Source organism: Frieseomelitta varia, unplaced genomic scaffold (assembly GCF_011392965.1).
Source record: "Frieseomelitta varia isolate USP_RPSP 00005682 unplaced genomic scaffold, Fvar_1.2 scaffold_214, whole genome shotgun sequence".
NCBI lineage: Eukaryota > Metazoa > Arthropoda > Insecta > Hymenoptera > Apidae > Frieseomelitta > Frieseomelitta varia.
In genome coordinates this window covers 666996-691955 of record NW_025109906.1, presented here as the reverse complement: position 1 = coordinate 691955, position 24960 = coordinate 666996, and the positions used below count along the sequence as shown (strand labels likewise).

The 24960-nt window shown below is 31.1% G+C and overlaps 1 protein-coding gene across 14 annotated transcripts; it reads left to right on the top strand.

The window, feature by feature from the left end:
• Positions 1-79: 79 nt before the first annotated feature.
• LOC122527292 (transmembrane protein KIAA1109) lies at positions 80-24960 on the top strand. 14 transcript variants are annotated; one of them, XR_006306319.1, is made up of 50 exons: positions 80-238; positions 875-1185; positions 1290-1433; positions 1525-1844; positions 1924-4199; positions 4259-4545; positions 4611-4914; positions 4986-5309; positions 5805-6177; positions 6249-7359; positions 7432-7508; positions 7576-7912; positions 7984-8162; positions 8242-8467; positions 8554-8942; positions 9019-9180; positions 9246-9371; positions 10322-10460; positions 11112-11354; positions 11737-11993; positions 12070-12099; positions 12239-12542; positions 12618-13013; positions 13089-13598; positions 13691-14106; positions 14188-14629; positions 14707-14954; positions 15027-15721; positions 15794-15954; positions 16025-16233; positions 16428-16657; positions 16735-16953; positions 17033-17104; positions 17173-17328; positions 17410-17589; positions 17677-17878; positions 17963-18345; positions 18416-18813; positions 18893-19222; positions 19299-19607; positions 19695-19887; positions 19967-20196; positions 20302-20586; positions 20664-20852; positions 20922-21128; positions 21304-21327; positions 21981-22111; positions 22188-22384; positions 22453-22785; positions 23025-24960. XR_006306319.1 is itself a non-coding variant. In XM_043651326.1 (49 exons), the coding sequence occupies exons 2-49, from the start codon at positions 933-935 to the stop codon at positions 22670-22672; spliced, it is 15093 nt and encodes a 5030-aa protein (XP_043507261.1). In that variant the 5' UTR covers positions 80-238; positions 920-932; the 3' UTR covers positions 22673-24960. The 14 variants fall into 14 exon arrangements, 13 of the variants coding, with proteins under 13 accessions (XP_043507261.1, XP_043507269.1, XP_043507262.1 ...); XM_043651326.1 differs by having other exon boundaries at positions 920-1185; positions 22453-24960; XM_043651334.1 differs by having other exon boundaries at positions 4986-5171; positions 22453-24960.

Genomic DNA, 24960 nt, shown 5'->3' with positions numbered 1-24960 from the left:
GAATTTTAAAATGTTACGTAAAATTCCACAGGATTTAAAATCTATCCTGTATCTCATCTATGGTATCGTTACCAAATCTATAGTTAGTGCCAGTAGTCAACTATGGTGTGGTTATGTATGTTGCTGTCTATCGATGACAGTTGTGTGACATCTATTAAAACTGATGTGCTGATAAACATAAAACCATGAATGACACAACAAAAATTCAATGTAATTCTTATATAAGTGTCGAATAAAGGTAAATTAATTGAATAAATTAATTTTTCTTAATATTTATCCATAAAGTACTTTTTAAAATGTGCAGTCTCTTATATTATATATATGTACATATATATATATGTATATATATATATATATATATATATATATATATATATACGTACACATAGATATAGATATTTTGCTTTCATTGATAAGTGTACAATTATTTGAATAATTCGAAGTATCAATAAATGTAAAATAAAGTAAATTTTCCCTTTTAATTTTTACGACAGTGAATATTTTATGTTGATAACAAACTTCTTTCACGTTTATTTTTTCCCTTACTTATTAATAGATAACAATTTATTATCATTGTCATAAAAAAATGAGATATTAAATACAATGAAGTAATACTTTGAACCGATTGTTGAAGAAATTATCAAACACTTTTTTAATTATAGTTGATTAGGTTATGTTTACAAACTATTTTTTTTTATATTTTCGATTCCAATTGAATAGCAATTTTTGAATATAAATAAAGATCAAACAATGAGAAATTGTCATAAATTATGAATTTGATTTTTAAAATTCCAAACAAAATACTTTAAGCATACCAAATAAAGATGTTTATATTTTCATTATTTCTATAAATATGTTTGTTTTATAATTTCAGTGATTAATTACAAAATGACTAATATTTCTTGATTCTGCAATAAAGAAACAACATCATCATGGAGGAGAACGAACTGTACAATGTTACAGTTCCATCTTTCTCTGGAATTGAACCAGCCTTTTGGAACTATTCCGATCATGTCATCCTCGAAGATCTTAAAATGGATAGTAGTTTTATATATTTACTTTGCTCATTAGTGTCTGCTATTTCATGGATTATTTATATAGCTTATTATAATAGCAGAGTCATCGGTTATATAATAACAAAATTATTAAATCGATTTTTTTTTAGAGATGGATATGTTAAAGTAGGTAAGTCTTTGAAGAACATATATTTATAGACATACATATGTAAATATATATATATATTAGTAAATATTCATTTATAAATAGTAATACATATTATTTATTTTTAGGTTCTTTTACTTTAAGTGTATTAAGTGGAAAAATAATGTTTCGGGATATAGTTTATATCACAACAGATTATAGCATTAGAGTACAAGATGGATGGCTTATATTTAGATGGTGGAGAAGTTATGTTCCCAAAGATGTATCTGAAGGTAATTTAAATATATAAAATGTTATAATATATAATGACTGAAATTATAATACATACATTTGTATTAAAGTTTTTAATAAATTTTCTTTTAGATCTCTCACATTCTGATACACGACTTTCTGTTATGTTAAATGGCTTTGAATTGCATGTTTATAATCGCTGTCAACTATATGCACAATTAGAAAAAATATTTGGTCTTACACCACAAATGTTTCCTGACGAGGAAAATCATAATATTAATAGTGATGATCATGATGGAGAATCATTTAGTAATACTACTCATGAAACGCGTCAACAAATAAACACGATAGATGTTTCACGTCATGTTGATAATATTAGAAAAAAAGAAGCTCATGTTATAGCTCGAACATGGAGAGATTTAATACCTGTTATTAAATTGGATGTTTGCACAGTTAGTATATAAATCACTTGTCATTTTTCAATATATATAACATGTTACGATTATTTAAAATTGTATTCTATCATTTTAGGGAAGATTGGTATTTGGCAATCGGTTAATACCAACGACCTTATCAATAACCGTAGAGGAAGCGCATTTTGTATATTCTACAAAACCGGCAGCATCTCGATATGATCATTTCATGCATTTCACAAAATGTAAAGCAGAGAATTTCAAAGTTATTTTAGCACCTAGTCCAAAGTATACAGGAATGGTAGATGATCCACCTAGGTATATGGGTGAAGGATTTGTTGTATTGAGCTCAAACAACATAGAAGTATATTATTACATGGATGAAGCTGGATTTGTTCCTGAACATCCACAAATGATTCAGTTAGTAAATGGGGATATGGTTGAAGCTATGCCTCCAATCTGGGGCATTGATATTAAATGTGGAAAAGGCACTGATTTCAGTTATGGACCATGGGCTGATAGACAAAGAGAACATTTATTTAAATTCTTTTTCCCTAATGATTATCAACCACTAAAAGTTACAAAAACCCCTGTTACTGGAGAGAAAAGACAAGTTCAATCATTTGATATAAGATTATCAACATTGAATGAAGCTACAATTGATATACTCTTTAGCAAAAACAGGGAAACAAATGCAGTTCATATTAATGTAGGGCCTGGATCATATCTGGAAATTACTATGCCATGGATAGTTTTACAAGATGGATATACTACAAAAATAACAGGTCAATTGTTACATCTAGAAGCCACTACAAGTTTGCAATATCGAAGTTTAGTTGAAAGCGAAACGTTAGAATTTGGTGTTAAATGTCATTATCCAATAAAGTGGAATGATCATCAAGAATGGATGTTGAATTTAACTGGGTGTAAAGCCACAGCTAACTTAGTTTATTCGCACAAAGAATTCTTTCAAGATATGATTAATGATTGGGCCAGTAAAGCCAGACCTGATATTTTACATTTTGTACCTTATACATGGAAGTTCAATTTATTGTTAAAAGAATTTGAATTAATTACATTATGTAACGAATATAATTGGATTGATTGTTCATCACAGAATCAAGAAAATACGCACATTGCTTTTTGCGGAGAATTTTTTGAACTATCATTTGATCTTCCATTTGTGGATTATTTGCCCATTACAATACCTTTGCGTTTCTGGATTCAAGGTGAAAGTGTTGATCTTTCTTTTTATCTACCTGAAGTCAATACAAATCGTACAATTCTGTTAGCTTTGAATAAAAATGCAAAGATTATGACACGTGATGGATCACATATATATTTATCAGAGTTGAATAAAAATAAAAAGTGGAGAAATGTTTGTCAGAAAGGAGCTGGTTGGGTTGATTGTTGGTCTGTACCAATCGTGGCATTAAGTATCAATTATACATATCATCCATGTCCACCATTGGGACCTACACCACAAGCAAATATAACAACACCAGAAAAAGAAGAAATTCTTCTATCTCCAATGAGAATTCCTCGATGTAGAAAATCACCAGGTCTTCACTGGACAAGAAACGGTAGTCAAAAGTTTGATCCACAATCTATAGCTCCTGACAAAGTTAGTTTAGATCTTGAAATAGGTCCGTCTATATTAATTTTATATGGATCACTTTTAAAAAATTTTATACACTTGAAAGAAAATTTGTTCGGCGATTATCAAACATTTACTGATATGCAACAGAGTCGAACAAATCCTACATCCATAAGTACAGAGAGAAGTAAAGACAGAGATGTTCAAAATAGCAGTGTTGAATCTGTAGAAGATGAGGATGCAAAATCAAAACCGTTTGATCCAAGAGATTATCGACCATTAGAAGTAACTGTTGGAATTACTATGCATGATATTCAAGCTCATTTGGTGAAAAATTGTGGAGAAAATGACCCTCCTTGCCCAGTTATACTTCTGGAACGATTTGGATTTGAAATGAAAAAGAAATATAAGGAAACAGAACTTCAGCTGCTCCTATCACCAGCGATCGCATTAGTTACTGATAATGTCGTTCGCTCGAATAAAGAACGTCATTTAAATCAAGGACATTTAATGTTGAGTGCATTGCAAGTTAGGGGACATGCAATGTTCAGTAATGAAGGTAGAAGTTTAGATCAAGAAACTTTGGAATATGCATGGTTGATTGAAGTACAATTAGGAAAATTGACTGGGAAAATGAGTTCTCCTCAATTGCATCACCTCATTATATCTTTAGAAACATTTCTATTAATGGTAAAGAATAATGAAAACAGTTTACGTCCTCCAGATTTACCACATCATTGTCATCATGGTATTCCACCTTTACAATGTCCTGATAGTGATATTGAGAAACATTACAGGTATGAAGTGTTTTAATGTTTATGAATTTAAAAATAGTAATATTATAATATTGTTACAGGTGTCCTAGTTCTGAAGATATAAAATATAGAATGACTAGAATAGCTATAGATGCAATTGATTTATATTTTCAAGAAGTAGGAACTACTATTCACACTTGGATATCTCCAATTCGCGTATCAACTTGCAATCTTCATGGTCAACAAGTAAAATCTGGAGTAACTGGTGTATTACCAAGAATATTAATAAGACAATTTGTATCAGCAGCTGATCATTTTGCAAATACAAGTAACACCAATACAGCTGGTAGTGGAAGGTCACATAATAACGCAAGCAGTCGTATGTCAGGTATAACAAATATATGTAACTTTAAAAATATAAAGTTAAAGATAATATAACTTTATATATCGTAGGTGATGGATCTGATATTTGGTTAGAAGTAGGATCCGTAGCTTTAGGGCCAGTAATCTTAGAAGCTGCTATTTCTCTTCCAACTCCTGAACATAATTTACATTTAATACAAAATAAATATTTAAAACTACATGATGAAGCTACCAAACGTTTATGGTTTTTATGGCCTCGGGAAAGTGGGGTAAAAGCAACGAGGTGTGGTTGTATAGGTGGCTGTGCATTTTTTGGAAATAACCGAAATGGTCCAAGGTTTTTTAAACCAAGCTATCATGATTTTCAGGATGGTATAAATGTTGCTGCATACAGGTAAAAATCTGTTAATTACTCTGATAATTATTAATTTATTAAGCAATTGCTTTTTATGTATATCATTTCAGAATTAACGAATCCGGAAAAGAAAAAGGATTTGGACAGTCTATATTGCATAGCGGTCAACTGGTATTTCATACATCACCTTATAATTTACAAGATGTGTCTTTACAAGATTATCCTATTACTGGAATAAAAATGACTGCCACGCAGGATGGATTGCAAACTTCGAAAAAGGGTGTCGAACGACCAAGGTCTGTGACAGATCATAATAAAGATTCCGGTATCGAAGAAACTAGTAGTACAAAATTAATTACTGCATCAGCAAGTCCATTCGCATGCAGTGGGGAACGGAAACTGCTGGGCAGAAGATTTTCTTATACATCGATGCGGTAATCTTTGGAATAGCTTCGAAGCAGCTTTTTAATGATTTGATTAATTTCTTTGAATATTGCATGACTGCATAAATGCGCTAAATTGTGTATTTATAATATGCCCATCAAACAATAGTTTAATAATATGCTAATATGCCAATTAAACAATAAAAAAGTCAAATTAAAATTTTATGTAATATTAAACAAAAATATAAAAATTATATATCATTTATGCTGCTATTTGTCAATGTAATATTTTGATGTATCTTATGTTTCAGTGGGTTCTGTCTCCACAAAAATTTTCTGCTTCTTGCAAGCTTATCTTTTTAACTTAGAAAATATAATCTTATTTTTGAGCATTTATTTCTAATATGCTATGTTTAATGATATAATAGTCAAAAGAAATATTGAAATCATTACCGTATTTAGACATTTAATAGACATTTAATTTTTATAAATATTTTTACTTTTTTATACATAAAAAATATTTTAACTTTCAATTTTTTATTACAGTGGAAGCAGTGTAAAAGATGTTCCATATTCACGATTAGTAGATGCGAGTCCTGTTGTACAGTTACCACAAAAATTAGATTCAGATTCAAAATTGCATACAGAACGCAGCAAATCGATCTTAAGTGTTCCTGAAATCGAAACTGCTCCAAAAAGTAGTGTATCTGATTCTAAATTAGCAGTTGACTATTTCAACGCTTCAGATGTAGAACCATTTGAATCAAATAGCCCACAATCACTACCGATAGTATCTACCGAAATCAATTTTTCTGAATCAATGCAAACAAGCGTAAAAACTGTTGATAGTATCAACATTTCTGACTCTCACCACTCATTATATGTAAAATCAGAGTCTGAAGAAAAATTGAAGCAAGAAGTGAGATTAAGAATTTAATATAATTAAATAGCTTCTTAAAATCATTTTTAAAAACTTTTTTATTGTTACAGGTTCAACGGACAATATCTATGTCTTCAGAAAATCATTCAGAAGCTTTTTATTCTGCTGATGAGGATACGAGTCATGGATTAAGCGGAAGTCGCACATCAAGTTTACGCCAATCTATTATCGGATCTGGCTCTGTATTAAATCGCAATGACAGTATGAAAAAAAAGTTTTCATCAGACTTATCTATTGTAGAAAGTTCAACAAATGTGAATGTTTCCGTATCGGAAAAAGCACATACTTTAGAGAGAGCAAAACCACAGGCGATAAGTATGAAACGGAGTCCTAGAGTAAATCGAAATACTAGTTTTCAAAACGAAACTGAGTCAAATGGTGTAAATGGTGGACTACGTGATTCATCGGATAGTCATTCCGTTTCTTCTACCAGTTTCATATCCGCTGTATCGTCGCAAGAAGATGTTACGCTTGTTAATTTACATATGCAAGTAAATAAGCCAATTGTTGATTCTCCACTACTTATGTCAAGCTATGTTAGCCATTTAACTCAGATACGTTGTTCAAATTGGAGCCAATCATCAATACCAGCAGGAGGTGCCGCATTTACTACACCACTTTTTCAACGTACTGAAGATGGTAGATTAGTTTATGTTGGTGGCAGATACGTACCGAAATTTGAAACTGTTACGGAAGGATTTACTTCGCTAAAAATGATTACAAGGTCCGATGGTTCACCTGTAGCTAACTCTTGTAATAAAACTCCTACACATCCATATCTTTGGGATAGTACAACTATTAATCTTATGGAGAGAGAAGAAGATCATACAACTCATAATAAGGAAGAATTATTAACTGTACAGCATGAAAATGGATCACGAACGACGGTTATCGTAAAGTTTAAGGGAGATGTAGATGTCATGTTAAGCCCGATGGTATTAGAATCTCTACAACGTTTTATTGATGCTATCATACCAACATTAGCTACTTTACATCCGCTAACAATTCTCAATCATCTTCATCATGAATGCATTGGAAAAGTTGAAGATGCTAATATTTTGAAACAAGACCAAAGTTTATCCTATTGGAGTCAAATACAAACTAGTTCGAAACGATCCACTGCTGAAAGAAATATTAAAAATGGTCAAGGTGACGACAAACGTTAGTCTTATTACATTCAATTTTTTTTTAATGCATAAACATTTATTTATTAATGTACATGTTTAATAACAGGTAAAATTGCATTACAAACAAACGTATATGAAGAAAGCATTATGACACAAATACAGGGCAGTATTATTTTACCAAAGGTAATTAATAATTCACAATATATAATTTTTTATTAAATTTAATACATATATTACTGTTTAATTTTAGATGAATATAACTTTATTGCAAGCTTCTGTTGTTGAAGAAATTATATCTTTTTCTGCTCTTGAAAATATTCGTGATTTAACATGTGTATCACTATTCGCCATCTGTTTTGACGATGTGACAGCAAGATTTTATATTGGAAAACAAGCCCGAGAAGTAGTTCAAACGTTTCATAAACCAGCTGTACTACCAAATCAAAAAAAAGTTAATAAAATTAGCAAGGCATTTTTACCTGGACATCAAACTGCTGCTGTAGTTGCTGATATTGGAAGTGGAGAAACAGTGTATATAGAAACTTCTGAGAAACAACAAGAAGAAATTTTAGTTACTTTAAATATAGGTAAATTGCGTAAGATATTACCGTAATAATTTTAAACATCATATAATATTAATTTAAATAATTCATAATAGGCAAAGCTCATTCACAATTACGTAGACTTAGAAACGAATCATCAATATTAAAAGATGCTGTTATAACAGCAATTCCTGCTCATTATTCAAGAGTGTTATTCACATGTACTAGAATAACTTCTCCACTAAAATGTGTTGATTATTATTTACCTCAATTTACGGATGACAAAGAAAAAAGTGTATGTCTTTCGTCCTTTCTAACTTACATTTAATATTATGTATCTTATCTAACATTCATTAGAAATGTATTTATTATAGAAACAATCTGGATCTCCACAAGCAACAGAGGAATTTACTCTTGGTAGCGGAGAAGATAGATTAGGTTTTATAATGTTTGAATGTGGTTTAGAGGGTATCAAATTGAAAGTAGCAAAAAAATCTCAGTTTGAAAAAGGAGAAAATGGAAATGATAATAAAAAGGTTGATACTGAAATATTTTATACGGATAGCGTAAAAAGCCAGGAAGAACTGGACAATGCAGCTGGTATATTTAATTTTCTAAATTCGATGATATTTAATAAATATTACGTATCTACATTATTCTCTACATTGATCTATAATTTATTATAGCTTCCACTGCACCTACAGCTGAACCAGAAACAGCTTCAACGAACTTGCATAACGGAGCACAAATAAATACTAGTGCAACATGTGCTAGTCTCGCGTCAAAAACAGGAAATGGAAATACCGTTTCTTGTGTCATAGAATTAAAAACAGTATGGTTTAATTTTGCAGCGCCGCCTCGCACACCTATAACAAGAAAAATTGATTATACTCGATTAGATTGGAATTTATTAAGTACTGCATCACCTGCAATAAATGCTTGGATGAATCCTAGCAATAAGTTTGCAATTCGAATTGTACACATGTTTAGAGCTATGTATCGAAGATCAACTGCTATAGTTGCTTGTCTCATGGCAGAGGCATTAGATGTTCAAGCGACACACATGCCCACTAAAGTATGTATTTACTTATATATTGTATGTTTGACTAAATGTATTATATTTAAGAAATTTATTATTATTTGTTCTATAGAGTCGTTACGGAAGATTAACTCCATTGGCTAAAACATTACAAGAAGATCCATCTTGTCAATTGTGTACAATTTTACAAAATTATGTTTTATTAAATGAATTAAAAAGTATTGAAGCTAACTTAAAAGAATCAGATTTACCTTTGTTATCAACACTTCGACAAGTAAGTTTTATAAATATATTTTAAATCATATTTATATGTGTATGCATTTATTCATATATTACCAGGGAGTTATAGTATTGAGCAGACAATGGAAGAATGTTCTCTATACTCCACTGTTATTGGAACATAATTATAAAACCAAACATGTTAAACCATTGAATGTCACATTTGCAGTTTCAGACCCAGATGAGGTACGAATTTTATTTGTTTTCTTTTTTTGTACTTAATGTTCCTTTTAAAAATTAAAGTAGAATGGGAATGGAATTTTATATAACTTTGTTCTTTATATTTCTCATATTAATATTTTTCTTATTAAACAATTATTAACATTAACTTTTCTAATATTTTCCATTTATCCTTTATTAGATAATAATTTTTAAATATTACATTTTTCTTTTATAACATTATAGTACAGTAAAGAGGAAGCTTTCTCTTTCATTCAGAAGTTCATAATATGTTTTATGGGGAACATAATTTGGTAGAGAATTTTTTTTTCAGCAAATAAGCAAGGCTGTGCAGGAGGATGATTACAATGTAAAATTCAGTAAGAATTTTAAAAATATATTCAAAAAAGTAGTTCTAACACAGTATTTTTGCATACTATTTTTATATAAAAATTTATTTTCATTTTAATAAATATATCAGCTTTGTCAAATAACTATTAACTTTATTTAAATGTAATACCTTGTGTTAGTACTTTGATGTATATGTGTTTATTAACAAGACTCACATATGAACACTATGATTTATAGATATATGTTTTAATAATCTTATGTAGTGCTTAAATCATATTTTAAGTACAATTATTGTAAATAAAAACTAGCATTATATGGTATTATGAATTATAAATGGTGAAGGTTTCTTCAGGGTTTATGTAATATTTAACTGGAAATATCATATGTATATATATGTAAAAATTGTGTCATAATTTTAAGACTTCCTGTGAAATTCAAAACTTCTGAAACCAAAATTTTCTTAAAAGTATTCTCACAACTCTTTATTTATTAACTATTTTATTATAATTTATTGAAAATTAATTTTGATGTTTATTTTGTTTACATTGATTATCATTAAATCAACTATTTTGCTTCCACCATTAAAGAATTGGATAAACGTTTGGACTTGACTTATTCATGTACAGGAAAATTTGCTGACTGATGGTGAGGGTAGCGCAGGAGAAGTTGATGATCAGGAAGTCACAGATGAATGTGCTATGTTAATTCACACAGACCACATGCACAAGCATACACATGCCAAAACTGGACAAGATAAAAGTACAGGTATAAATTAAATTAAGACAAAATTCTAATCATATAATTTATAAAGATATTTAGTACAGTATTTTTAATATAATTTTGCTAGATAATCTGACATTTTATAGGAATTCAATTTAATACACCTGCAGCTTTTAGCATCTGCTTTAAATTGTAATTTTAATAATTGCTTAATACCTTAATCTGCATTCTCATATAGGCACATCATGTGTCTTTAGTATTAGTGATTGTAAAATATTTATACAATAACATCAATTTCTTATTAAAGACTTTTATGCTATTTACATATAAATTATATATAAAATATTTCTTTGTTTATATTTTTTGTTCAATTCTTTTTCATTATTATTAATCTAAAAAATTTTAATTTTTATATATGATAAACTATCTATTTTGAGAGTTTCGTCTAATTGTTTAATATATAAAAAATCTTGTCAAAGATTTAAGAAATTTTTAAGCATATTGGTCTTTACTAGTCTGTGCATATATCTTTTCCCCTATATAAATTTTAAATATAGACTTTAGAATATATTTATAGAAACTGAATTAATAAATGCATTTTGTAAATAATGGAGCACTATATGTCTTTAAATATACATTAACAGTATAATCGTAAGCTTTCTAAACAAAAATCATAGCTTGATATGGAATGACCAGGTATTTGTGGTGATGGTTTGACGGTTCCTGTAAGTTCTCCTCGGGGAAAAGACACAACCCCTATAACAACACCGGTTCCAGGCCCGGATTCATTAACCTCTCCCTCTCCACCAGTAGTTCGTCTAAAGAAAGGAAAATCATTACAACCCACGCAAATGCCTGCTAGCACAAGAGCAAGTATTGTTTTTCCATTGCTTGCAAGTGGTGGGTTATTCAATCAGACTCGGGAACCGAATAATATAAGTAAGTATAAGGTAATAAAATTCTTTAGATTATATACAAACAGTCTATACATTAATATAATGTAACTGAATTGATACAAGGTTCAAATGAGAAAAAGAAGTAAATATTAAAATAACTGAAATAAATAATCTAATGAATAGACTGTTTTGTTTGTAATGAACATATATCATTAATTTTCTCTATAGGTTGTATTGCTTTGCCTTTCAACTTTAGCACTATGTGTTCCTTCAAACATCAGTTTCTTCATTTCTCACATATATTGCTTTTTAGTTACATGTATTGCTTATTTCTCAGTACTTTGTGCTTTATTTTTTTAGTTAATGCTTTTTTAATACAATAAAAATATGCAATATATGTGTACACAAGTAGAATTTTACATTAGGTTACGGTACATTGCGGGAAGAGAAGACACCGCAAATTCACATTTCTCATTCTCATCAATTGGGTTCTAATCCAAGTATCTATTCTGGAGGTGGACATGGTAGTCAACATAGCACTGGAAGCTTAGATCAAGTTACATCTCCTACGAGTCATCATTCTAATAAACCTTTAAATACTGGTGAAGATCTATATAGTTGGATGGCTAAACAACAAGAATTTATAAAGGACAATGATAAAAGCAATTTAAAAGGCAATTGGGTAAGTAACATCTATTATACGTAGAAACTCAAGAAGAAATATTTACAATACATTTTTATTATTCCTATCGTCTTAGGTCTTTCGTGCAGAGCAAAAGTCTTTAAAGGTACTTCAAATTTATTGTAGAATTGAATGTATCACCTTTGATATGCTCTATTTTATATACTACACTTCAAAATTTTTTGCTCTACTTATTATGCTTTTTCATCTTCATTTATATTTGATACAATGATATATGTTTTCAGGATTCTAAGATCAACACAATGACAACAGATGATACAGAAGATTCTGATGTTCATAGTGGTACACTTCTCTATCCTATGAAAGATTCACTTAGACTTTTAGATGCACATTTAATTTTTGAACCACTTCTGTCTTCCTTATCTGTTATGCCACAACAAATGTTATCTGCCATTGGTTCAGGAAATGTAAATAATGTATCCTCTTTGGACTCATTAGGATCAAATTTATCTCTAGTAGGGAATATGGAAACTATGCGTATTGATATAGTTGTCAGTGAATTCGGAAAAGTAACAGATAAAAGAAAAGGTATGTAAAAAAAATATTCACTTAAGAATATTATTCAAAATGGTGATGTAACACGAACTCAAATCAATGTATTAGGTAATAAATATCAAGCAAAGAAAGGAAATTCAAAATTTCATTTGGATATACCACCGGAAACACCAGCATTTTTATGCGAGAAAATCGGCATTGATATTGACGTTAAGAAAATGGCTGATATGACTGTGGATGATATGATTCAAAAGCAAACTGTATTATACATATCTCGGGGCCAATTAAAAAAACATACAAGTACAGTTGTGAATTTTAGTTTAAATATACGATACATTAGTCAACAAGTCAACATGCCTCTTCTCAGATTGTTGCATCAAATTAGTAATATGTATCAAAACGTCAAAGAAACGCAAATGGAACTAAAAGAACAACAACCAGAAAACAAACGAAACAATAACTTAATTATTAATGATACAGCAGTAAAAAATGGGTCATCTTCAAGTAAATATTATTTTGTTTACTTTTTATTAATTATATACTTAAACATGAATTAAAACATTCTTGTGTTTTCAACAGCCTCTGATTTACAAGAACAACTTCTGTTAGAAGGCAAAAAGATAGATGTCCCATTACTTCGTAATAGTTTCGAACCGAATCTTTCGAGAGTTATATCACCTGGTGCAAGCATTCGTTCTCGACCACAAAGTTTTGCTCAAAAATTACGTAGTACAGGGAAGAGCGTGAAAGGATATATCAATTTGAGCGAAGGTGTAATAACTCCCAATTTTGGAGCGAGTCCAAGTGGATCTGGTTTAGACAAATTTTGTGTACTTCCCGATAAATGTAAAGATACAACACATTTAACGCCACGATGCTGGAAAACGATTTATTACTTGTTGGATTTGTACGCTACTCGGCCAGAGACCAAAACTATTACACATCGATTTTCTATACCAGCAGACGCTTCAGAACATTATAAAAGTGGTCGAAAATATGAATTGTTGAATGAAACGAAGGATGTAGACATTGAAAAAGGATTGAATGCTGAAAATAGTTCAACGCCTGTACCACTTCCACGAGAATTGAGTTAATATTAATTTAATATCTTTAATGCTTTTTTAAAAACTAAATTTTATCATTTATTTTATGCATAACTAATATATAAAAATATATTATAGATATTGTTACGGGAGAACGAACGAGATTAGTTATTTTTGGTGTTGCTCGAATACACAGAACCAGATTATTAGCTACACTCAGTGGATTGAAACTTGAAGCAGAAATAACGAGTCTTCATGCAAGTTTCACTTGTCGTAAAAAATCAAGACCTGCCAGCTTAGAGTGTAGTTTGACTGGTCAAATTGGCAGAACAATGATAGTTTTATTGGAAGGTGTTGCACCTAATCAACAAACAGTTGTTAAAGTAACCGTAGGCAAGTCGCAAGCTTTATATTCGAGTATAAGCAGGCGACAAAAAGATAAGAATAGTGGATTACTGACTGTTGGTGCAGTCAATATAGATATTCCACAACATCCAGTAGCTTTACATGGTATGATGACCAGAGGGAGTAAACAATTATCATCGACTTTGCAAGTAAATATATACTATTGTTTTCAATAGTGATAGTAGTATTAATTAGATTTGTTATAATTTTAAATAATAAAAAATGTTTAGGAACTTAGGGTAACAAGAACTTCTTCAAGAATGTCTAGAGGTCAACAGCAGGATGACGTGGATACAGGAGTACCTGGTAGTCCACATCATTATGCGCCAGCACCATCAGTTGATTTAGAAAAACCACAAGTAGTATCTAGCTTGTTAGAACCGATTGTAATGCAATTTCATATAATATTTCAAAGTTTGAGTATAACGGCAGCTCTGCTACCATCTTTACAAGCACAATACAAAATGGATCAAGTAACTAGTTCCGGCATAACTGGTAGTAAAGCTAAATTTACAATAGACTTACCTCATCATACCCTGAGTTTCACGACAAAACTTCAAGTGACTGAAGCAAATTTACCTTCTGAAGCTAGTATTGAACTTCCCAAAGTACACGTATCGGCGGAATATATACAAGATGGTAACAGTAACATGAATGATAGTAAATTAGCTGGTTAGTAATTTATCATTTTTATGCTGTAAACTATATAATTTATAACATAGATATATTGGTCTTATTATAATTTATAGATGGTGTTGTATTAAGACAAGGCAGTTATCTTAGTGCAACGGCAGATATTGGTGTTTTCGAACATTCACTGACTACAGATCTTCTTAATCACCTGGTATTCGTGCAAAAAGTGTTTATGAAAGAGGTAAACGAAGTTGTACAGAAAGTTTATGGCGGAGAGAAGCCAGTTCCTTTGTGGTTAGAAGATGAAGAGCCAAGCAGTGCAGCTGTAAAAAGAATATTGTTCACATTAATTATTCGCATTAAGGTATATTCCAGTATTATATTAGAATATCAGCTATTCAGAATTTTTAATATTTTTCTTATTATACATATATAGAGAATACAATTAACTGCAACAACTCCAACAAATTCGGCGGTTCGATTGGAAACTGGAGCTGTTGAACTCCAATTATCTAACAGAGTACAAAATGTCTCTGGTGCTACTCAACCAAATCCATACATGAAGTTGTTTGGGAAAGCACAAGTTGATATTAATTTAAGTCTTGGTCAATTGTTAAAGAATGTTTTATTTGAAGAAGCAGAGCCAGAATTTCAGCAGTTTGCCTTTTTTAATACCAGAGTAGGTTTACGAAATGCTTTTCAAGAAGAAATGGTACAAGGTGAAGAAAAGGAAGTGGTATTAATTACACTAAAGCGTCCATTAATATATGTTCAACCAATGGCTATTGACAAAGCTATACTTGTTTGGCTAAATTATAAAAACGCGTACGAATATTGGAATGAGAAAAGAGCTAATTTAAATAAAGAGGTTTTAACCGCTACTCAACAAGTATTTGAAAAAGTTCCATTTGGTCAAATAACGAGTCAATTAAGTGCTCCTCATTTGGGAACACTATTTTTACAATTGACTGTAGATGATATGGGTATTTGTTTACCACTTAATCCTTTACCACCTACCTGGGGTATGAATAGAGGATTGTACGATGGCGAATCAAGAGGTGCTGTAGTAGTGACGTTAGAAAATACGAGCATATCAGCATGCAGCAGCGGTAGCTTAGTTAGTAAAGCAAGGTATAATGTTATTAATTATTCAATTCTTAATATATATTATGAACGGATTAATCAAATGTTAGTATTTCAAAGGTTTGTAGGTTTGTGCTTAAGATTTGCTGATGACTTTGAAACTTCTCTGGATGATTGGAAACCAGATGTATCTGATAGTAGTATAATGAATTTATGTATGGTATCTGAAGGCACTTATGAAGTATGTAGTAGAACAATTGCACAAAAACAAGACAAATCTGGTAATAAGACTAGAATTTCATTTTGACAATCTTCTATTAGGAATGGATAATTCAGTCTAATTATTTTCAGACAATGCCAAGTGGATTTTAAATGTACAATGGCAAATGGAAGGTGTTGATATTCATTTAGATGTTAATGTAGGACAACAACTGTCGGCACTTGGGCATACACTAACAATGTTGACTGGTTCTGAAGAAGATGATATTCATGTACCTGCAGATTATGATAGCGATGATGCAGATCAACCAGATAATAGTACTAGCCAGGTTAAGAAAAAAGTATGGTTTAATTATATTTATTTTATCCTATAGTACTTTTTCGGTCCTTTCATTGGGTAATGTATTAGAAACTAACTATCAGTTGTTAAAACTATTTTGAGAGAACGCTTTTTTATTTTTCTACACCCATAAATTGTTTTATTTAAAGCTACATAATGTATATTATTCACTAATCGAATCTTAAATATTTACAGGAAAGTATATTAATGAAGAAATCCAAAAATTGGACGGATAGTCTACCAGCGTTTGTTTTTGATCCTACGCTTGATGCGAAAAAGAGATCGAAATTAATAGAAAAAGAGATGAATGAACAGGCAAAAATTATCAACGATCTACGATCATTAGGTGCTTCTCATGGAACAATAGAACAAGAAATGAAGCGTCTACATGAGTTGGAAGCTATGGTTTTCAAGGACTTTAGAAGGTATAAACGTAAGATTGTTAAGCAAATTCGTTATAAAATATAATGCAATATATTAAACAAAATAACAATTTTTATAGAGATATGATTCAAAAGTTAAGGAGGCAGTCGGTTAAAGCTTCAGGAATAAAAGGGAAATTAGGATTAGGAGGGAAACCGAATACGTATCGATCGCGTTCGTTTATCGTACCATCGCCAACACTTGAAAATCAGCTCGAAAGTCCTGAAGATATGAATTTAGAGGTCAATTCAGCAAATTCTGCTAGTTATGAAAGTAGTCCTAGAAGTGGCCCAAGCCGGTATTGTATAGTTTCACTTTAGAAAAATGTTATTTCAGTTTCTCCAGAAACTTTTATCTAAGTATATATTTATCTACAGATCTGCCTCCCTTCGTGTGAGAGGACTAGGTGGACCGCGGGTTACTTTTAGTGACACGCATACAATGGGCAGGTATGTTTAGCAAATAATTTTAATACTCTTTTTTTTTTACCACAAAATTAAATAACATTTTTACGTAGACAATCATCACTTCCAAGCGCTGGTTCTGAGTTAAGTTTGCCAGAAGGAGAATTAGAATGGCCAGAAACTATCGAAATAGACGGAGAACGAGTTGAATTGAGAAAGAAAAGCAGAGATATCAGTTACACTTCGAGTTATGACAGTATGGAAGGAAAGTACGTGTGAATATAAAATATAGACAATATATGAATGTAATATGTTTACATTTGTTAAATTTAATTTTATAATTTTCATAGTGCACCACTACTTGATTCGTTTGGAAAAGAACAATCTTCGTCAACTTCGTCACCATACATAACACCTCAAAAAGCTCAAGAGCCTAACATAGATTTTGAACTTGATGTAAAAGTTCTAATTAATAGTGGTAAATGTGTACTCCACACGAAGGATCCAGGAAAAGAAGATGAAATTAAAATGTAAATGTCTATTATCTAATTTAATTTTTACCTATATGTAAAAATGTATGTTTCATGTATTTAATATAAATAATTCTCTTTTTATAGTATGAGTAGAATGAAGAAAGAGCGATCATGTTCAGGAGGTACATTTGAATTTCAACCAAGCAGCCCTAGTAGTAGCAGGAAACACTTAAGTAGTAAAGAAAAATCATCCACCACGAGTACTTCTCGATTACGATATTTACAACACACAAATGTACCCTTAGTAGATTTAACAATTTTTCATATTCCTGGCTTAGATGTAAAGGTAAAACTATTTTGTTATATATATAAATATTATGCGTACACACATATATATGCCTGTATATATGTTTCTAATATTTTATTACAGGTACATTATGAATCTAGAACACTTCCAGAGGAATCTGTATCTCCTCGTGTATCATCAGACAATAGCTTGCTTAATCCTTCATCAGTAACCGCGTTCAAAAAGTCTAGTACTAAGAAGGCTAGTTTATTTGCTTGGATGACTCTTCAAAGTATACCAGAAGAAACTATAATAAGTCCACATATCCTCGAATTTTTGGAACAAACGTTAGAACCAATACCAAGCAAAACTCATTTTCATAATAATGCACAAACGAACGCAGTATTTCCAGTGGAAAATGTGGAAAGTACATCCTGGGCTGCTACAGCAGCAAGTAGCAATTATGTTTACGCGAGTTTTCCTGTTGATGTGATAGTATATTTTCATATGCAACCTTCTACTTTTAGGTAATTTTCAAATAATTTTATTGGTTTATTTATAAATATTATTAGTTACTGTAATTCTTTCTCATTTCAGATTTTCTTGTTTACCGGTCTCTCGGGTTGAATGTATCTTGCAATTGCCGTCCCTTGATATAGTGTTTTCGTCCAAGCGAGCAGAAGAAGAACTTACAGAGTTTCGAGAGTACAAATCTCCAGGTACACAACCTACTGGATCAGCGATTGGTGGACTGTCAGTCACCGGATGTCTTGCTGATTTTTCTGTTTATATTTTTCATCCGTATGGTGGCGGAAAGAAAACTGGTTTGAAAGAAGCACAATGGTCACCTTTATCTGATAGTGAAAGAAAAGATTCTTTAAGTATCAACGTCGCATTTGTAAAATTTCATATGTCGAGAAGTCGCAAATTAAATTTCCAAAGTGAACAATCAAAGAAGATGTCAGATACCAGCCGTGCAGTTATTCGATTTTCCAGTATATATCATTTTTCTCATATTTAAATAACAGTTAACACATATTGAGGAAATTAATGAAATTAATTCGCAACTTTTAGCAATTGTTGACATCGGATCCGCCTCGTTTAAATATGATATGCGACGATTAAGTGAAATTTTGGCTTTTCCGAAAGCATGGTATAGACGTAGTATAGTACGTCGATTGTTTCTGGGAGACTTAAGTTCAGGTACCGCATATTCTGAAGGTGATGGTAGTCCTTCTCTAAATCAAGAAGAAGCAGTTATGGGTAGCTCTCTATTAAAACATTACGATCGACACGGTGTTGATGGATTATCGAAAAGTGCTCCAGAACGAAGTCCAACTTTGAATAGGGACAAATTAAGATTGAGTTTAGAAAGTGATATACCGAAACATGCACGATTAAAAGGTATTTTTATATATACGAAATCTTTGGCAATAATCTCAAGTAATTTTTATTACTGCTATACATATGTTGACACTAGATATTGGTAGAGGATGGAGTTTCACATCTGATAAACAAACATCAGAACTTAAATTAAGAGAATCTGCATGGGAAACATTAGTACTGTTTGCCATAAATTTTACACGTTTGAATGTTCACATGAACATGGGTAATGTCATGGGCAATGTTACATGGATGACAAAAGATTTTAGATCCGATGGAAGATTGTCTATAGGTAGTACTGGACATAAGAATTTATATATAGGCGTTGGATTGGGAGGTTCTAGTTTGGATGCAAAGGGTGGTATTGTTGGCGGTATCATTGAATTGAGTGAAATTGATACATATAGTAAGTTGTTGATATTAAAATTTATTTTAAAATATATATTAGTTTTGCTAAATTAATTATATAATTTACGTGTGTGTATATTTATAGTACACATTCGAGAAGAACCTGGTATAGAACCTGATCATACTGTAGGCTTAAAACTGTTTGCATTGGAGTTGCGATTGGATTATATGGGAACCAGTGTATTGATGTCTAGAGTATCATCATTGGATGTTACATTGAGAGATGAATGGAAAATTAATCGTAATAATAGTGGGGATGCCTTTATGCCAACGAGAAGGTTATTTTACATCCATTTTATAATCTTTATAGATTATAATTAAACAAATTTTTAATCGTTCATTGAAATGTTAATCTAGGCCTGCGGTAATTTTTATGCATGGAGACTTGGGATGGGATCAATTGCAAATTATGATTAGTAAATCGACAACAGCGGATTTATTAAAAATGTACTATAAATTAGATGAATTTTTCAGTCAACAATTTAAAAGTAGCAAACGAGTATTTAGTTCCTTACAACCAAAGCATCAAAGAGTAAATAACACTAGCTTTAGAAAAAGAACACAGAAAAAGAAAACTACTAATGAAGGTAAACCATTTATTTAATATAATTGAGCTACATGCATTATATAAATATTGCAAGTATATTGTAAATATGTCATAAAATATATATTTTTAAAATCATATACTATAGGTCCATGGAACACGAATCAAGCAGTTACAATGTCAGATGCTCGTCATCACAGACATTGGCAAGGTGTATTAGCCCAAGTTGCTGGCCTCCAATTAGGTAGTTTAAGCTTTTCTTTACCATCAACAGGAACTGTACTTGGAGGAACAATGGAACTTCACGGATGTAACATTAGTTTAGCGTGTTTCCATGGAATTAATTTCAAAAGTAAAAGTTGGGCAATATTTTCGCTAAAAGAACCGTGTATCAGTTTCACTACTGAAGCTCAAGAAATTCCAAGCGTGGAATGTAAGGAATATCATATTGAGTATAACTTAAAACCTGTGTTTTGTTTAAAGTGATTTAATAATTGTTATTCTTGACAGCCCCAAATACGCGCGATGTTCATGTTGTGCAAACATTAACCATCAGTTTAGGCCAACAACAAGAGCAACATGCAAGACATCACTCTATGGCTACTGTTTGCAAATTAAGTCGTAGCGTATTGTTCCCACCACAATTTAAATCATTACAAGAATGGTTTCATTATGCATTTGCTAGTAGTGAAATTGACGGTACGTTATAAACGTATTGAAAATTAATAATCTAAATACAAAGTATTTCAAGATATGTTACTTTAACAGCTGTAGATCGATTTCCATGTGTTGAAAGAGAACGAACAGATAGCACATCTGATAGCGGTAATATAACTCGTGGAAGAAGTACAGCAGCATCTTCTGGAAAATTACAAGAACATTCTCACGGAAGGGAAGTTATATTTGCTCTACCATCATTGCAATTACATCTAAAAACTGAACATCTTCAAACTGCAAAAACTCCAGTTGTTATCGGTACGTAATGTTTCTACTTATTCTTTATTTAATTCAAGTCAAAATATTTAAGAATCCTCGTAACAAAATGTTTAATTTACACAATATTTAGTTGTATTTATAAAAATGAAAGCTGTAGTAGAAACCATTTTTCTTTGAATTATGTGTTGCAACTATTTTCTTTGTGTATTTTTAGGAGCTCCTAAACATATATTATATAGTAAGTACAATAAGAAAATTGATTTATTTAAAATTTGGTAAGAAGCATTGTCAATTTGAAATTAATAAGATTGATTGACTCGTAGGCCAGATTATTGAATGTTTTATGACATATGAAATTACATAAACAATTTTGCATGAAATGTTTAATAAATGCTAAAGATCAGACTTCAGTTTTTATAATTGCTAAATCTGTATGATCAAATTCATATTTAGTATGCATGGTCTATACAAAATAAAGTAATGCAGTATTGACGTTTAAAGCATACATTTTTTACAATAATGAAACAATATAGTTTATATTTATATAAATAATAATTGCTTTTTATATACCAGTCAGTACAAGTGTAAGACAAGTAATACAATTGCAAAGTAATTGCAATTTTATCAATATTTTCATTGAGAAATAATATATAGTATTTTAGTATTCAGTTAGAGTTACAATCACGCAATATATAATATAGAATTCATTACATAAATTAGTATATATTGACGCATAGATATAGTTCTTGAACTACTCAAGAACGATATTTATGTACCATTGAACATATTAATTTATATATTGAAATGCAATGCTGAAATTAGTACTAGATGAACAGTGTATAAGATTTATTGTGTAAAAACCACGTTCTTCTTTTTTTTCTTTTTTAACAGGTGAAAAACCACTAGTCGAATGTAGTTTCATTACCGAATTCGAGGACCACATTTTCGTTACGGTAGACGCAGAGGCCTTTTTCTTCCTTCATGATTTAATTACTTCATACGTTAAGGAGAAAGAGAAAGTGGTAAACTATATTTTGTGTGTTTTCAAAGCAATTACGCATTATGGGAAGAAATTTTTTGTCACGTAATTATTTATAGAACATGGGTGCACGAGCGCATAGTCCAGATCCTCAAGAAAAGAAAGGCGGAACTACGAACACTGCCAGTACTTCCGCTACAACGACGATCACTTCCGAAGATGAAAAGAAACGTAAACAGTTCGATCCAGCAGAGATGTTTATAAAAGATTGGCGATCGTACAGGTGTAAAACATGGCACGTTGAACCGACCGTAAGGTAATGATGAAATTTGTCATTATTGTTGCTGCTATTAAGTTATGTAACTTTTATCCTTTACGCCAAAGATTGCTTTCGTGGGCTGGTAAAAGCATCGAGCCTTATGGAATAGATTACATCTTGCAAAAATTAGGATTTTCTCATGCCCGTACAACGATACCGAAATGGATTCAACGAGGTTTTATGGATCCACTAGACAAATTATTGGCCATTCTAATGTTAAGAATGGTTTCAGCCGTTCGGGAAGAATCGTCAGAAGAAAAGGAGCATAAACGAGAGAAACAGTGAGTCGGGATCATGAAAGTAGACGTTCAGATGGAGGGAAGAAGAAAAGAATGAAAGGTGGAACCGTACAATAATCGTCCAAGATAATAATGTCCGCAAATTTTTTGTGCAAACTGGTAAGTGAGATAGATACCGATAAAATCATTGTTTCTTTACATTATATAAACCGGACGTTGAATAATATGAATTTACTAATAATAAAAGTGATTAGAGATCAGTTCAATGTAGGAATCGATAAACTCTTACACGCGAAATTGATATTTTGAGAGTGTATGTTTGAAAGGAACATTTGTAAGAAGCGTGTTAATAGGGTGCAAATGTAATCAAGCAAATGTATATTAATTATATTATATAGATACAGGTTTTATCGTCATCGATGATTTCGTTCGAATGTGTTACATATTGCACAGAACGCCAAGAGCACATCAACGAGCGCTAGACGACATATGTGTATTGACAATGCGTTTTTAACAACGCTTCGTTATATTTTCATAAAGTAATACGAAAGAATTTTTGTTCGAGAAAACAGAAATTCGTCTCAAAAGCCGTTCACGACCGTAATCTATATAGCATTGTATTGATACGCGTTTCGAATAGGACGTTTAGTCTATCGAAAACATTTAACGAGTTTTCAGCTTTAGAATTTTATAAATTATGTATTATGTGTAGATATTAGCGTTTAAAAAAAAAAAAAGACTTAAACCTAGGTAAATACTGAAACGATTGTACGTGTTAGAAAAATCGAGAACACGAGGCAGAATGCTTTCCTAGCTTGAAACTTTGCAGCTTTCTTAGCACGTACTGATTTCGAAAGATTTGTCTTTCTATAAATTGCTCACGCGATTACGCTTACATTCTTAAGATTATCTTTTTTTTTTTTTTTTTGTAATCATCGTTTTCCCTTTCTTAGTTTAAGTACATAGTTCTCGGCAGATGGGTTTAAAGCTTACAATATAATGTTAATAATGTTAATCGATACCAGCCACGGCATTTTTGCTCATTTTTTTTTTTTTTTAAGGATAATTTGCGTGAATCCTATAACGTAACGATAATTTATTTTTTAGTACGACGAACTAAAGGTCTTCGTTTAATTCTACGTGATGTACGTATCTCATTTGTGCATATTGAATTATTACTGTGTAATGTAATGTAATATATTTTTGTGCATACATCGCGCGATTGTTTTCGCATAAGTATTTATACACACACACACACACATACATACACATACACACACTGATGCCAAGTTGCACTTTCAAAACGATGAAATAACAAAGCTGGTACATATTAGACTTAAGTTGTTAATTATAGGACACTGGATTTCAATGTATACATACGCTGTATTTTAAATGAAATGTAAAAATCGTTTGTAAACGTGAACGTTAGATGATACGTAAAAGAGGCAAACAATCGGTGTGTATCGTTGTTCAAGCGTCTTTTTTCATTCGAGGGAGCGCTATAGGCCCACCGATAATAGTTGCAAAGATTAGTTTCATTCGGTTCAGTCTTCCTACAGCACTGCGTAATTTTAAGTGCGAATTTAATTGCAATTTAATTGTTTTAGAACAACTCTAAGCTGTTTAGTCGAATTTTTTCTATATGTAAAAAGAAAGAAAGAAAGAAAAAAAACAAAAAACAAACGATGGTAGCGGTATATATCGGTATGTTTCTATATAATATATAAAAGAAACCGAAATGTTTCTTCTAGATTGCATATAGTGATTCTGAGCTTTTTATTGTTAACGACCGCTGATAACGCAATAATATCTATCTAGAAGATAGAAAGTTGATCGATTATGAATTTCGAATTTTTTGACGACAAACGTATATGTATATATACGTGTGTTACATGCGTGCCGAGTTCGTATCGTAATATACGTATATACTTTTCCATACAAGTTCCGGCAATCCGCGTAAATTTTGATTGAAAGTATTGTGCACTGATGTTGCAAGACGCGCGTTGTAAAAAATATTCCAACATTGATAGACAAGATAGTTAAAATAGACTTAAGTAAAATTGTCGTACATGTATTTATTCCTGAGATGTTCCATACTTGAATTTCAATTTAAACGAACAAAACAACGGGAAATATGTTCCTTTAAGTGTATAACGTATAGACAGAAATGTTAGCGAATGTAATATTATTCTTAGTTGATCCAACGTTGTCGAACGTTGCCCGTTTAATTTATTCACAAATTTATACAAATTTTTCACCGGAACTTGTATCGCGTGCATGTATATTTGCTCACAGTTACGACTTCTTCGCGCGTGACATTCTCTATTTAAAGAA